Source organism: Sycon ciliatum, chromosome 5 (assembly GCF_964019385.1).
Source record: "Sycon ciliatum chromosome 5, ocSycCili1.1, whole genome shotgun sequence".
Classification (NCBI taxonomy): Eukaryota; Metazoa; Porifera; class Calcarea; order Leucosolenida; family Sycettidae; genus Sycon; species Sycon ciliatum.
The window spans coordinates 6,525,751-6,540,574 of NC_088647.1; the positions used below are offsets into that span (position 1 = coordinate 6,525,751).

The 14,824-nt window shown below is 48.3% G+C and overlaps 1 protein-coding gene across 1 annotated transcript in view; it reads left to right on the forward strand.

Annotated features, from left to right (window-relative positions):
• Positions 1–280: 280 nt before the first annotated feature.
• The window catches only part of LOC135817354 (FACT complex subunit SSRP1-like), a 26,309-nt gene continuing 11,765 nt past the window's right edge, over positions 281–14,824 (forward strand). Inside the window, exons 1-9 of the mRNA XM_065330522.1 lie at positions 281–430; positions 954–1,082; positions 7,316–7,501; positions 8,100–8,205; positions 8,657–8,871; positions 11,487–11,581; positions 12,354–12,489; positions 12,789–12,892; positions 14,113–14,241. Coding sequence (XP_065186594.1) covers positions 7,334–7,501; positions 8,100–8,205; positions 8,657–8,871; positions 11,487–11,581; positions 12,354–12,489; positions 12,789–12,892; positions 14,113–14,241 — 953 coding nt within the window. The 5' untranslated portion in view covers positions 281–430; positions 954–1,082; positions 7,316–7,333. The remainder of the gene's footprint in view (positions 431–953; positions 1,083–7,315; positions 7,502–8,099; positions 8,206–8,656; positions 8,872–11,486; positions 11,582–12,353; positions 12,490–12,788; positions 12,893–14,112; positions 14,242–14,824) is intronic.

Genomic DNA, 14,824 nt, shown 5'->3' on the forward strand with positions numbered 1-14,824 from the left:
GAAAAAGCCACTTCATAGCTGTGGTCAATTCTTCAGCCTTGCAAGATGTTGAATGGTGCAATCCCAGCACAAGCTGCTATGGCTTCTGCTGTAGCATCGCTATCATCGCCTCCGGCGATGGGCGTCAAATGGTCCAAATGGTATGTGTGTGTGTGTGTGTGTGTGTGTGTGTGTGTGTGTGTGTGTGTGTGTGTGTGTGTGTGTGTGTGTGTGTGTGTGTGTGTGTGTGTGTGTGTGTGTGTGTGTGTGTGTGATTCACTGGCCAGAAAAAGCCACTTCATAGCTGTGGTTTAGACCAGGCTGAATAGTGGCGGTCAATTCTTCAGCCTTGCAAGATGTTGAATGGTGCAATCCCAGCACAAGCTGCTATGGCTTCTGCTGTAGCATCGCTATCATCGCCTCCGGCGATGGGCGTCAAATGGTCCAAATGGTGTGTGTGTGTGTGTGTGTGTGTGTGTGTGTGTGTGTGTGTGTGTGTGTGCATGTTGGTATGGTGTGTGTATGTGTGTGTGTGTGCACGTGCTTATGTGACCGCGTCCTTGTGTGTGTGTGTATGTGTGTGTAGTAGCGGCATGGATGTCATACACATGTCGGCATGGGGGCTTCTTCGCCCGACCTGTCCATGTGACTCAGCTGGAGACGTTTTGACAGAGCTTGTTTTACGTCCTGGATACAGAGCAAGCAACAAGACTCAATATGACACTGTGTCTGTGTTTGTGTTTGTACATGCGTGTTTTCATGCGTTTTGTAGAGACTCGGGTATTGAGCCAATAATAAATGTAGAAAGGAAAAGGATGTTGAAGCTAGGTGTCAGGGCGTCGAATGTCTCAGTACTCTGTCAGTTTTGTCCCTAGTTGTTGCACTTTCTGACTGTATATAGTATCTAGTTACAGTGGTGGAGAGTTACTCTTAAATCGTTTCCGTATGTCCTTTTTTCTTTCTACGTTTTGTAGAGAAGAGCTGGAGAAGCAGTACCAGGGTAAGCTGACTCAGCAGATGAATGGGCCTATTTACGAGGTGCTGAGCCGCGTCATGAAGGCAGTCGCTTCAAAGAAGATCGTCGTGCCTGGCAATTACCGAAGGTAATGATCTTGGCATCCGTTGTCCTGTCTTTTGCGTGTGTTCTTTCCCCTGTTTGTCAGCCGGCTGTGGTGCAAATTCTACATTAGTACTCCGTGTAGTATCAAGAGTACATACCTCAATGGCAACAGAAGCGGTGATGCTGGTCGACGCCGACAATGCGTTCAACCGGCTGAATAGGGCAGCAGCGCTACACAACATCCGTCACACTTGCCCTGCCCTTGCTACCATTGTGAGGAATTTCTACCGGGCGCCCGCACGTCTATTTGTCACAGGAGGTATGGAGCTGTCGTCAGACGAGGGTACCACCCAAGGATGCCCACTGTCTATGGCACTGTACGCACTAAGTGTGGTGCCGCTGATCGCTAAGTGCAACGAAGCAATGGGAACGACCCAAGATGTATCAGAGCTAATCAGAGCAATCCAAGTTTGGTTTGCTGATGATGCAGCAGCAGGCGGGAAATTGAAGGCGCTACGACAGTTCTGGGATCTGCTTGTGCAACACGGGCCGGCCTATGGATACTTTCCGAAGCCATCAAAAACCCACCTCGTTGTCAAACCAGAGAGCAGAGCAGAAGCAGAGAGGGTGTTTGGAGGCACTGGCATCCAGCTGTCGGAGGAGGGCGAAAACTTGGCCCACAAGGCCGGTCAACGTCATCTTGGAGCTGCTGTCGGGTCTACGGACTACATCGCTGCCTACCTGAATGAGAAGGCTACAGCATGGGCCGGAGAGGTGACCCGTCTCTCCGATCTTGCTGCCACTCACCCGCATGCCGCGTACGCTGGATATGTCTTCGGGCTACGCCATCGCTGGACGTTCATCCAGCGCACGATGCCGACAGCCGGGGACCACTTGCACCCCCTGAAGGAGGCCATCGACAGCAAACTGATCCCTGCTTTGATGAAGCATCAACTGAATGATGTGGAGATGGATTTGGTCAAGCTCCCGACTCGGTTAGGAGGTATGTCCTTTGATGATCCAATGGCCGAAGCAGAACGCAAGCATGCGGACTCACTGCAATGCACAGCGCACCTCACAGAGCAGATTGTGAAGAACGAACCGGACGCTGATGTCATGGATAGTGTTGCGCACGACCGAGAGCAAAAGGCAGTTGTTCACCAGCGTAACCGAGCATCCGTAACAACCAGAGCTAATGAGGTGCAGAGCAGGCTGCCGCCACTCCAACAGCGAGCCATGTCATTAGCCAGAGAGAAGGGAGGCTCTAGTACGCTCACGTCCATCCCAGTATCGGAACATGGGCTGTGCTTCGACGCGAAAGCCGATTTCCATGATCATGTCCACCTGCGCTATGGCTGGCCCTTGGATAGGCTGCCGGATACCTGTCCCTGTGGAGAGCGGTTCACTGTGGACCATGCCCAGATATGTAAGCTGTCGGGCTTCATTCACATGCGCCATGATGAGGTCACCAATTTCCTAGCCTCATGCATGAAAGAGATCCACAACGATGTGGAAGTTGAGCCGACACTCCAACCCATCACCGGTGAAGCCTTTCGCTATCGTACTGCCAATGTTGAGCCCGATGCGCGAGCGGACATCCGGGTGCGGGGCTTTTGGAACCATAGCCGCAATGCATTTTTCGATACGAGGGTGTTCTATCCCCACGCAGCGAGCTATCGGTCCCAGCCCATTGCATCTATTTATCGCAAGTTGGAAGGTGCCAAGAAGCGGGAGTATGGCGAAAGAGTTAACCAAGTTGAACATGGCTCGTTCACACCACTGGTCTTCTCCTCTTGCGGCGGAATGGGTCCAGAGGCAGACATCGTCGTAAAGCGGATTGCTGATGCTCTGGCTTCTAAGCGCAAGGAGAGCTACAGCAAAGTCGTTTGCTGGATGCGCTGCTGCTTGGCTTTCTCTCTTGCTAGGTCTGCGATCCGGTGCGTTCGAGGATCACGCTCCGTTCGCCGCCGTCACATCAACCTTGTGCCTGTCGACCTTGTCCAGGCTGGGGCTCGCCTTGCTACGCATTAGACTGTCTTCACAGCCATTTTAGCTCCCTCCTTATTGGACTGTTTTCACAGCCATTGTAGCTTCCTCCGTATAAGACTGTTTTCACAGCCATTTCAGCTCATTTTCTCTCGGTACTACAAAGCTGTTGACCTTGCACTTGTGTTTATTTTGCCCGTACAAGAGGCTTGAAAATTTAAAAAAAAAAAAATCAAGAGTACATAAACCAGAGTGTGCAACTCGGGATGGTTCCTGTGGGAGCGTAATTCGTGCAGTACGTCATTTCTGACGGCATGGTAAGCCACAGGTACTAGGTACGGTGAAAAGTTGCGTAACCAGTCGTGGTGGTGCAGGTCACTGAGTTTGTCCTGATTTCGGTTTTTTGATACGGATAGCCTGGTGACTTTACTTGTCGGTGGATGTACGCAGCGTACACAGTCACACAAAACACCGAAATCCTGAAACAGGACGTCTAAAATCAAGAAAACTTGGCTGATTTCCGGGCTATGAAACATGAAAATTTGAGCTGTACGCAAGTCGCGGCTTGGCTGACCTCATCAGGGTGACGTAGTGCACGAACTGCGATGTTTCAGATCTGATATGCACAGTTGCACACTCTGGTTTATGTACTCTTGGTAGTATCAAGAGTACATAACCAAGAGTGTGCAACTGCCTGCACAACCTCTATGCTGTGCTGCGACGGCAGAACTTCACATCACGTGACATGGTTCAAAAGGTTATGCTGGCAAACAGTGCAAAGTGACCACAAGAGAGTTGTACCCAAAGCTGGGCTGCGTACAACCCAGTATCTATCATGCACTAGAGTGCACGGGTTCATCACGTGATGTGAAGTTCTGCCGTCGCAGACCCCATAGCTGGAGTTGCACACTCTTGTTTATCTACTCTTGGTAGTATGTGTGAGCCACAACATCTTGTTGCACACTCTGGTTTATGTACTCTTGGTAGTATGTGTGAGCCACAACATCTTAAAGGGGAAGTATACCCTAAAATCAAATTTTCACCAGTTGTAGTCTTCGGGGTGCTGAGTCGAATGGTCTTGGTCCGAGGAAGCTGAGACGCTCCCTTCCTACTTGAATCCCAATCGAACTCGCGCACTTCCACCGAAACTGGGTGACTGCGCCCTACTAGATGGGGATTTGTATGCAAAATGTCACTAAAAGCGCCATTTCGTTCTTATAAAAGCACGGATGACCGCGATTGGCCCATATGTTGTAGTCTTTTGGACGCTGAGTCGACTGGTTTTGGTCCGAAAAGGCTGCGATGTAGCGTTCCTCCTTTATTCCCAATCGAACATGGTTGAACAAGCGGTCACGTGCTCCTGCGTACACCAGTCACCTGGTCACCGTGCCTGCAGGGTACAACTTACTAGCCTGTTTGATCTTTTTTGGGTGCACTCCTGTCACTCGAGTTGAACCTTGGTGTGAAATTTGTCGCCTGCTGGCGTGGTGACCAGGTGATTTGGGCACCCAGGAGCACGTGACCGCTTGTTCAACCATGTTCGATTGGGAATAAAGGAGGAACGCTGCATCGCAGCCTTTTCGGACAGAAACCAGTCGACTCAGCGTCCAAAAGAGTACAACATATGGGCCAATCGCGGTCATCCGTGCTTTTATAAGAACGAAATGGCGCTTTTAGTGACATTTTGCATACAATTCCCCATCTAGTAGGGCGCAGTCACCCAGTTTCGGTGGAAGTGCGCGAGTTCGATTGGGATTCAAGTAGGAAGGGAGCGTCGCAGCTTCCTCGGACCAAGACCATTCGACTCAGCACCCAGAAGACTACAACTGGTGAAAATTTGATTTTAGGGTATACTTCCCCTTTAACAGAGTATAATAAGACAGGGTTCTACTTCTAGCCAGGTCAAAATAGTAGGGGGGCAGGGGGGGGGGGGGGGCAGGGGACATGGGACACAGTTACCCCACGGTATCCCATTTTTCCACTTTCCAATCCTAGTAGTATTGTCCTGCCACGCTAAATGCAACGTATGGCGCGAATCCCCGACTTCGCCCGAGACAAATGTGCCCTTATGAACCATCTAGGAGTGACTTTCGACTGCATTTTCTTTGAATTGCAGGGAAACACGAAAATCGGAAAATGAGTAGGGGGGGGGGGGGAGGGATTCGCTGTGCCCCCCCCCCCCCCCCCCCACACACACACACCCTTTCGGCTAGAACCCTGTAAGGAGTTGTACTGGTGCTTGAGATCTGCACACGTACTGGACGTACCACGCACTAAGTACATCATGTTGGATGTTTCCACCCGTTGAGTTGCAGACTAAGTGATGTCATGATAATTGATGTGCTGTCTCGGAGAGTACATGCTTGAATGGTCAGAATCAGGCTGCGTTTACACGACAACGCTGGGGGCGAAAACGCAACGAAATCCTTTCGGATCCATGGTTCATTTACACGGTACGCGGAGCAAAACGTAAAAGTTGTACACCAAAACGGAAGAAAACCAAAACGCTGGCCAAGGTGGAAGAATTTGAAAACGGAAATGTTCTGCCTGATAAATTTGGGTGTGTAAACAGTCAAAACGGTGTGCTGGCCTCGTTTTCCGTCACGTTTGTTTCGTTTTCGGCCGTTTACACGGATCCGACAATCCAAAAAATTGTTTTTACAAGTTTCGTCATGTGACGTGTGTTGTCGTGTGCCATTATACTTGAGTGTGATTGGTGCTTCCACGGCAACACTTGGCACATGACGAACTTTGGCGGATCCTTTGCTCTCGTGTAGACGCTTGAAAACGATACAAACGGAGACCACCTCGGATCGGCTTTGATCGTGTAAACGGACAAAAACGAAAAAAGGAATGCGGGACTGAAAACGGAAAACTGGCCGTGCGTTGTCGTGTAAACGCAGCCTCAAACTGCTCTTTTGGATTTGTCGGTTTGCATGTGCACGTGTGTTTGATTGTGGGCGTGTGTTTTGTTTTTGGGCGTGTGTTTATTTGGTTTACGTGTTTGTGCATGTTTGAACGTGTGCAGTCAGCGCGGCGGGCAGTGCATCAGCTGCAGCTACAAGGCCAACCATGGCTTGCTGTTCCCGCTGGAGAAGGGCTTCATCTTGGTGCACAAGCCCGCGCTGCACGTGCGCTTCGATGAGGTGGAAAACAACGCGGCCGCGGGGTCGCAAGTTCCTGGGGGGGGGGGGGGGGGGGGACAGATAATGTAATTAGTAATTACGTTAGTAAAAAATGTAGTCGATCTACGGAAAGTCTTCCGTAGACTACATGCAGATTCGTGTTTCACCAGAAGGAGTTTTCAGATCACATACCTACCCTTGGCAACACCAAACGCGACAGTGTACGACCCAGGGAGAGAGAGTCATCAATTTGTACCCCAAGCCGCTTATGGAGCCCTACTTACGTACTCTACCTAGACAACTTTCCCTCAGTGGAGTGCAAACTCGCGAATTCATGGGTTTTCCTGCCCACTCGCGTAAAGTTGCTCAACTTTACATAGTGCAGAACCGCTCTGTAGTTTTGTTATTTTTCTTTGCTTTCTATTCCTTTGTCATTTTGTTGTGAGTCTGCACGCTTCAACTCAAACTCGCAAGGTTGATCATTTATCCCTTGCACCTTTAGGACATGTGCCCAGTCCTGAAGTTACTGCTAATTGGTTTTGTTTTATTGTTTTGCATTCACTTGCAGTAGTCTGTAGATTCATGTGGGTGTTCTGATCGCTGTTTGAAAGCGTTAGAATCGGTGTATATTCACACTCAGCAGCTGAACCTTGCAGGCAGAAGCAGAACATTACACCGCTGTACTTGGTTATACACTTATAGTCACACCTTGCTTTTTATTTTATTTTTTATTTAAGTCACACCTTGCTCCTCTTCTTCCTCTTCGTAACGTGTGAATCTATAGTACACTGCTTGTTTTCCCTTGGTGACGTGCTACGCTTCGCACCATTTCGCCGCCTCCCGCCTTGCTGCTGTGGTAGCTATATCTTCTGCTACCGTGAACTACTTCATTCTCTTTGCAGTATGTTCATTTCATAACTTTCATAGTTTTTTTCCAAGTCTACAAATGGAAGAATAAAAATCCTACGAAAGGGATCCGTTTGTGAGGACCTTTTGCAGGAACCCCCCCCCCCCCCAATATAAAGTGCACATGGATGAGAGTTTCATGGGTATAGTATCAGATTAAATATTTCTGGAAAACCAGTCTAAGGTGACCAAGGCCCCCTGGAATTTGAGTCGGCCTGTTAACGTCATTGTACCCCGTCTTTCTGTGTTTCCTATCCAGAACCACGGCCGTCTTCGCATGCAGCCAGAGAAGATCACATTCAAGGCCAGCCGAAGTGGCAAGATTGAACAGTTCAGCCCAGATGGGCTTGAGTCAGTCAACTGGACGCGTGCGCCGAAGGGCTGGGAGCTGTCACTGGTCGCCAAGTCCGGCTCCTGCACTCGGCTACAGGGCTTCAAAGAGACCGTACGTGACTCGCTGTCCCATGTGTGTGTGTGCGTGCGTGTGTGTGTGTGTGTGTGTGTGCGTGCGTGTGTGTGCGTGTGTGTGTGTGCATTTGCGTGCACACACGGCCAGTAGTAACTTCTCCGCTTTGTGGCATGACAGTTATGCCAACCCACTCTCATGTGTAAATTTTCGTACATTGATTGTGCCACGCAGGCAAATAGAAACACAGGAGTAGCGCATAAAGTCCGATCTTGCCAATAATATAGCAACTCCGGGGAATAAGTAACCCTAGCATTAGCATTATAAGCACTGGCCTGTGCAATGAATGCAATTCTGGTTTATTCATGAGATCGGATTTCACTTGATTCCACCGTATGATAGACTATAGTAGACCGTGTCGGTGTCGGGGATTTGGGCTTTGGTCTTGTTTGCACACACTACGGGTTTCTGTTTCTTATTCTTGTTTTCTGGAGACTGACGTGATAGGCGTGCGTGTTTGTGTGTGTGTGCGTGTGTGTTTCTGTGTGTGTATCTGTGTTTGCATCTGTGCCCGTGTGTCTTCTGTGCATGCGGTGTTCTTTGTTTTTGTTTTTTTCATTCTGTTTTTCTTTCCCAGGAAAGCCAGCGGTTACAAGGCAAGATTAGCAAATGGTACAAGCTGCCGTGGAGCGTAGTGGAGCGGTCTGTTCGCGGCCTTAGCTATGGGAAAACCGACTTTTGCGGTACGGCATCGCGCCAGCGTGGCTTGATCATGCTTTTTCTCCGTGTTGCTATGTGTGTTTGCACTCTGCAGTCTCTTCACAGAATCTCGATATTTGATTGTTTCCTGCACTACAGCGTAGTGTATGGCGCTAAAATTGCTGATATTTGAACAATGCATATGATGACAGAATGTAGAGCCATTGAGTGATGAGTAATCCCATCTTCTCTTACTCAGCATGGATGCGTTCCATTGCTTGTCCAGCTTGGCAGCTCGGTTGTTCCGTAGGGTTGTGCGTGTACTGCGTTGTGGGAGGCATGGGCAATGCCACAGGGTCACATACCAGACTATAGTGCGCCATCATAGTACTACTGTATGTTAGGTGATGATAGGTGTGTAGGTCAGTTTTTCCATAGTGACGTGCATGATGTCATTGCCTGTTTGCTTGGGGCCCTGCTTGCATGTACCTGCAGGCTCATCGTTGAAGTTTGTCATCGACGACAAGCCATCGTTTGAGTTGCCACTGGAGAGTGTGTGCCAGACGTCCATCACCAAGAACGAGGTACACTTGGAGTTCCATCCGAACGACGAAGCGGACGTTCAGCTCTCTGAAATGAGATTCTACGTGCCACCGTCTCTCACGTCCGCTGTCGGTGATGGCATCGCCGACGACAAAGACGCAGCCAAGGTACAAGACTATTGCACGCTAAGTTGGGGGTATATCATGTGACTACAAGACAGTTTACATGACCTGAGTGTTGCCAGGCAACAGCCAATGGGGAGAAAGTGGGGGGGGGGGGGGTGGGGTGGGGAAGGGGTGCCAGGTCAGCAATGCGGTGTGCAAAACGCTAGGACTTCTGGGCTCACATTATCGAGGCATTCAGATAGCCTGGATTGGAGTTTTTTGTGCGCGTGTCCATTCGATCCTGGGGTGCCACGCCATCCAGAGGAGAGTTTGAAAGGCCCAGGATAGGGATTTCAGGCGGTTTTTTCTGAGCAGCGCTTTGCTCCAACTAACAAGTTTTCCTGAAGCATCTATGTGTAAGGACTGTCCACAGAAAATTTGAACGGAATCCAAGCAGTATTTCCAAAGTTATGAGCATTCAAACATAGCGCACCAACCTTGATGAACACACATACAAATTGGATCTGCAGGATGGCACAAAATGGAATTCCCATACTCCCTAGCAACACCATAGCAACAAATAAACTTCATCCGATCGTGGCCAAACTTGGATCAAGGATGGCCCTGGTTGTGACGGAACGGAAGATAAAAGTTTTTTTTCAAAATTCCAAATGACCGCAGCAATGGCGTCCTTAGCAACGGCCCTAGCAACAGTATATTTCACGCATAATTCAACATGGTAATAGGTGGAATATGACAGAAATACGGCAAACACAACATTTAAGTTATATAGTATGCATGTGGGAAACTAGACGAGTAGACAGCAAGCTCTGATGTCACACAGGGCCCGTTTTCGGCTGCAACGAGTCAGAGACGCACATAAAAATGTCATTAGCCGCACAACGATCATACTAGAGGCTATTGAGTATTGTACACAGAAGCAAGCCAGCGGTGAGTATTTATAATATAAGAGATAAGTTCAGTAAAATACCAGCCTGGAACAACCACGCACTTGTATGACACATGGAAGATCAAGTCTGGTGCCACACACAGGGTCAAGACCTGCTATGTCGGGTGCGGGCTCCAAAGCGCCATCATTTGCTGCGCCGGCATCAACATCAACTGTTGCTTCAGCACTGACATCAACGGCTGGTCCAGCGTGGACATGAACTGTTGCAAATGTCCACACCTCAGCACCTACGACTGCTCAGGTGTGGAAATTTGATAACACTGATATAATTTTCCAAACTTATACAATCCATGCAATTTGCAATCCCTGCAGCCCACAATTGTCCTTGCAGTTCAATGTTTCTTTCTTGGACAAGAATCAGACACAAGATACGATTTTTCGTTCAGTGTGTGGTTATCTGCTTTACAATTTGATTGAGAGGCAGTTCAAAAGGATGACTTAGTAATTCACTGAGGTCGTCACTTGCCTTGTTCTTCAGCAAATTTTTTCTCCACTGTCTGATACGCCCGATTTTGTTCCTGGCAATTTTCACATCGTCTCGAAATCCTTTCCATCCACGGCTGCAACTAGCAAAATCAAATTATGCTAACTTACTTGGTATAATTTTTGCTTCTCGCCCTCAACGAGAGTTCAACTACTGCCCGGGACAACACCATGAACACAGAGGAAGGCGGAAGCCAATCGTCTTTCTTCTCCACCTCCATACTGTGTAATGGCGTTCAACTTCAAAACAATTTCCGCTACCGATCGCGACCCTTCATGCCGTCTGAAGGAACCTACCTTGACTAAATCGATGCCGTAGAATCTGATTCTGACTGATGCTTGAGTGTGGAACCAAGGCAAACACCTCAAAAGCGACTTTGAAATCTACAAGAATCTATCGAGATGCGTAATATCGGCACGAATTCGCCGTGTGAGGCACCAAACGAAAGCTTGAAACCTACTCTTCAACGGTGCGCCAATAAAAATGGCGATAAACTCACTCTCCCTACCTAAAATCTACGCCGAAGACCCCGCTCTGAGCTGTGCCATGCCTGGCATTCAAAATGCATGCATGCGTGTCAAGGTACTTTTGCCCCCGCAGATCACGTGACTGAAATCCCTACCCAGGATGTGAGGGTCTTGACTCAGTGGTGGGGTGACGTCCATGCTTTCTCTGCTGCTAAGGTGTGCATTGTTACCCTCCCACCCAGACTGTAGAACTGGTACTGTATTCTTAATTCGCTAACTACAGTGGCGAGTACCGCAGTGCACACTGACATGGTGCATCGAGTTGCGGATTCTTTAAACTAGTGAAACCTTGCTCAGATGGCAGGGAGGTTCTGCGTTTTGAATTTCGGAATATTTTTCGGCAGTTCTGGCTTCGAGAGTCGGCGGAGCAGTAGAACTTTCGGGAAAATAATTGAACGGAAAGAAGCAGTCGAGTCGGAAAATATTTGGAAATTCTAAATGCAGAACCTCTGTACTGTGTTGGCTGTGCGTACGGACCCCAAGCATGCGGCGTATAATCGTGTTTTCCCGCCGTCAGCCCAAAGACGGCTACTACCTGCTTGTTCATATGTTAAACTAGCCGTCTTCCCCCTTGCATTGCCGGTTGTATTGTTTTGGAAGTAGCCCTGGTAATAGCTATCATGCTGACACTATTTCCCTCTACAGTAGTGCAATTCCTGCTTCGTTTGCCATATCCGTTGCTTATTTTGTGGCTCAGGAATTCCACACCAAAATCACGTCGCATGCCGACATTCTTCGTGTGTCTGGCGATGCGCTCATTACGTTTGACGAAATGTCATGCCTGGTGCCTCGGTAAGCCACTGCTTGCCGTTTTCAGTGCGGTGTGTGTGTGTGTGTGCGCGCGCGCGCGTTCGCGCGTGTGTGTATATGCGTGTGTATGCGTGTATGCACATTTGTTGTTTTTCTTCGGGTTTTGGCGGTATCTACATTCATGTATTATGTTTGTTTATAATTGTATTGGTTGACACTAGATGTACTAGTAGTTACCGGTTTCTCTGATAAAGCCCGGTCTATAGTAGTGACCCGGCAAGGGTTTTTGAGAAGTAGTAAGAGTACAATCTCTAGTAGTATCGTGGGTCACATTTGCCGGACTATTCAGCAGTACATTAACTGAATGTAAAATAGGAGTACTTGAGTACATTGTGTCATGCACGTTATTGATCTACATGTATTTCCTTTCTGGTGGCTATGTTATTGTGAAACATTAGTCTTGACAATATCTCTTTGAGTTTACTTCAAGGTAGGTTTTAGAAAATTCTTCATATGGTCAGTTCCTCTCTCTCTCTCTCTCTCTTTGTACGTTTAGATACGGAAGTTGGCTGATAGTGGAGCATTGAAAGATAAAAGCATAGTCCCTAATTCTAGCGCAGGTGGTCCTTGAACTAATAAGTAGCCCGGGCTTTCATTAGAGAAAGTATGGTATGCAAAGTTTGGGTTATTGGCAGCCCTTGTGAATCTGTTGTCGTGTGCAATCTACAAAGTCCTTCTCTTTATTTAGTTGCTCAGTTGTTGTTGTGCTTTGCATTGCCTTTTCCCACGTTTCCCTCTGCCATTGCCGATATAGTGGACGCTACACAGTGAAAGTATACCCAGGGTTTCTCTTCCTGCATGGCAAGTCGTACGACTTCACCGTTCCCTTTCAGTCCATCGTGCGACTCTTCCTCTTGCCTCACAACGACATGCGACAAATGTACTTTGTGGTGAGTTTCTGCAGATGCCTGCCTGCCTGCTGTTTAAGCATCTTGTCTTGTGTGAGGATCATGTATTCTAGTAATATAGGGTTGAGTAATTATCGGAGCAGCAAAGGAGGGAAAGGCTGTTGTGTCTTCAAATTCACACTGTATCATGGGCGATCGACCAACAGGAAAGTGACACTTGCTCCAGGTAGTACTGCAGCGTTTGCACTAAGGCATGACTGTGATTCGTATTTGTCTCGGTCGTTCTCTAATATCTCCTCCTCCCACTGTTGTGTGTGTGTGCATGCGTGTTTCTTGCCTAGGTGGCTATGGACCCTCCCATGAGGCAGGGCCAGACGCGCTACCCTTTTCTGATTCTCATCCTCAACAAGGAAGAGTCGATGGAAGCAGAGGTGGCATTGTCAGAGTGAGTCTGCCGCTGTGCCTGTTCTTATCATGCGTGCAATGTGGCATTGCTTTTGTTGTGTACCGTCAATTGCTGTTAGTACCGCCATACTTCTGTTTCACACAGAGGTCATGTTTAATGACAACATTGTAGATACGTTGTATTTAGTGGCAAACCAGTGCACGTGGTGCCTCTCCATACAGCAACCAAAGAATTCCGCGGACAGGCCCATGGGCTTATCTGATTCAAAAGGGGCATCAGATGAGTGTAGATGTGGCCATGAGCTTATACGCCAATCACGATGCACGGCAACAAGATGCACGGCAACAAGCACACAGAGCATACTATAGTAAACCCTGGTGTAAGCGTCCTCTGGGTTTAGCGCACTGTGAGACCTGGTTCTAAAGACCACCTGGCTTTAACGACCGCTTTTGCTTGCGCCGTGGGGTGGTCACTTAAACCAGGTTTTACTGTAGTACTAGTATTGGTTTACTCTACCCTGACTGCACTGCCACTGCAGCACGTAAGTCAGTGCACTTGTGCAGTGATACATTGGCAGTGCACTATTGTAGGCATGTGTATTCCGTGTGATAGTATCGTGGTGGTGGTGGTGGTGGTGGTGGTGGTGGTGGTGGTGGTGGTGTGTGAATCCCTATTTTTCATTCTTGTCTTTTTCGACACACACACCACACCACATACTCCGACATACACACATTTGCCTTGCAAGCTGTTGAATGGTGTAATCCCAGCACAAGTTGTTATGTCTAACATAGCGGTTCGTTATCATCGCTTCCGCGATGGGCATGTGTGTGTGTGTGTGTGTGTGTGTGTGTGTGTGTGTTTTGTCTATTGCTGTGTACACATGGATGGCATGCACATGTCGGCATGGGGGCTTCTTCGCCCCACCTGTCCATGTGACTCAGCTGGAGACGTTTTGACAGAGCTTGTTTTACGTCCTGGATACGGAGCAAGCAACAAGACTCAATATGACACTGTGTCTGTGTTTGTGTTTGTACATGCGTGTTTTCATGCGTTTTGTAGAGACTCGGTTATTGAGCCAATAATAAATGTAGAAAGGAAAAGGATGTTGAAGCTAGGTGTCAGGCTGTCGAATGTCTCACTACTCTGTCAGTTTTGTCCCTAGTTGTTGCACTTTCTGACTGTATATAGTATCTAGTTACAGTGGTGGAGAGTTACTCTTAAATCGTTTCCGTATGTCCTTTTTTTTCTACGTTTTGTAGAGAAGAGCTGGAGAAGCAGTACCAGGGTAAGCTGACTCAGCAGATGAATGGGCCTATTTACGAGGTGCTGAGCCGCGTCATGAAGGCGGTCGCTTCAAAGAAGATCGTCGTGCCTGGCAATTACCGAAGGTAATGATCTTGGCACGCGTTGTCCTGTCTTTTGCGTGTGTTCTTTCCCCCTGTTTGTCAGCCTGCTGTGGTGCAAATTGTACTCAAGTACTACTTGTAGTATGTGTGATCTGCAGCATCTTAACATAGTCTAATATTGTCACAGGGTTCTACTTCTAGCCAGGTCAAAATAGTAGGGGGGGGGGGGGGCATGGGAAGCACTTACGCCGTATCCCATTTTTTCCACTTTCCTATATTGTCTTGCCACGCTAAATGCAACGTATGGGGCGAATCCCCGACTTCACCCGAGACAAATGTGCCTTTATGAACCATCTAGTAGTGACTTTCGACTGCATTTTCTTTGAATTGCATGGAAACACGAAAATCGGAAAATGAGTAGGGGGTCGCTGCGTCCCCTTTTTTTTCTGCGTCCCTTTCCCCCCCCCTTTGGCTAGAACCCTGTAAGGAGTTGTACTGGTGCTTGAGATCTGCAGACGTACTGGACGCACCACATACTGTACAGGCAGAACATTTCGTCGGTCAATAATTTCGTCCATCTCCAAAGAAAGGGAATTCGTCCGGTTGTAAATTTCGTCCATGGATA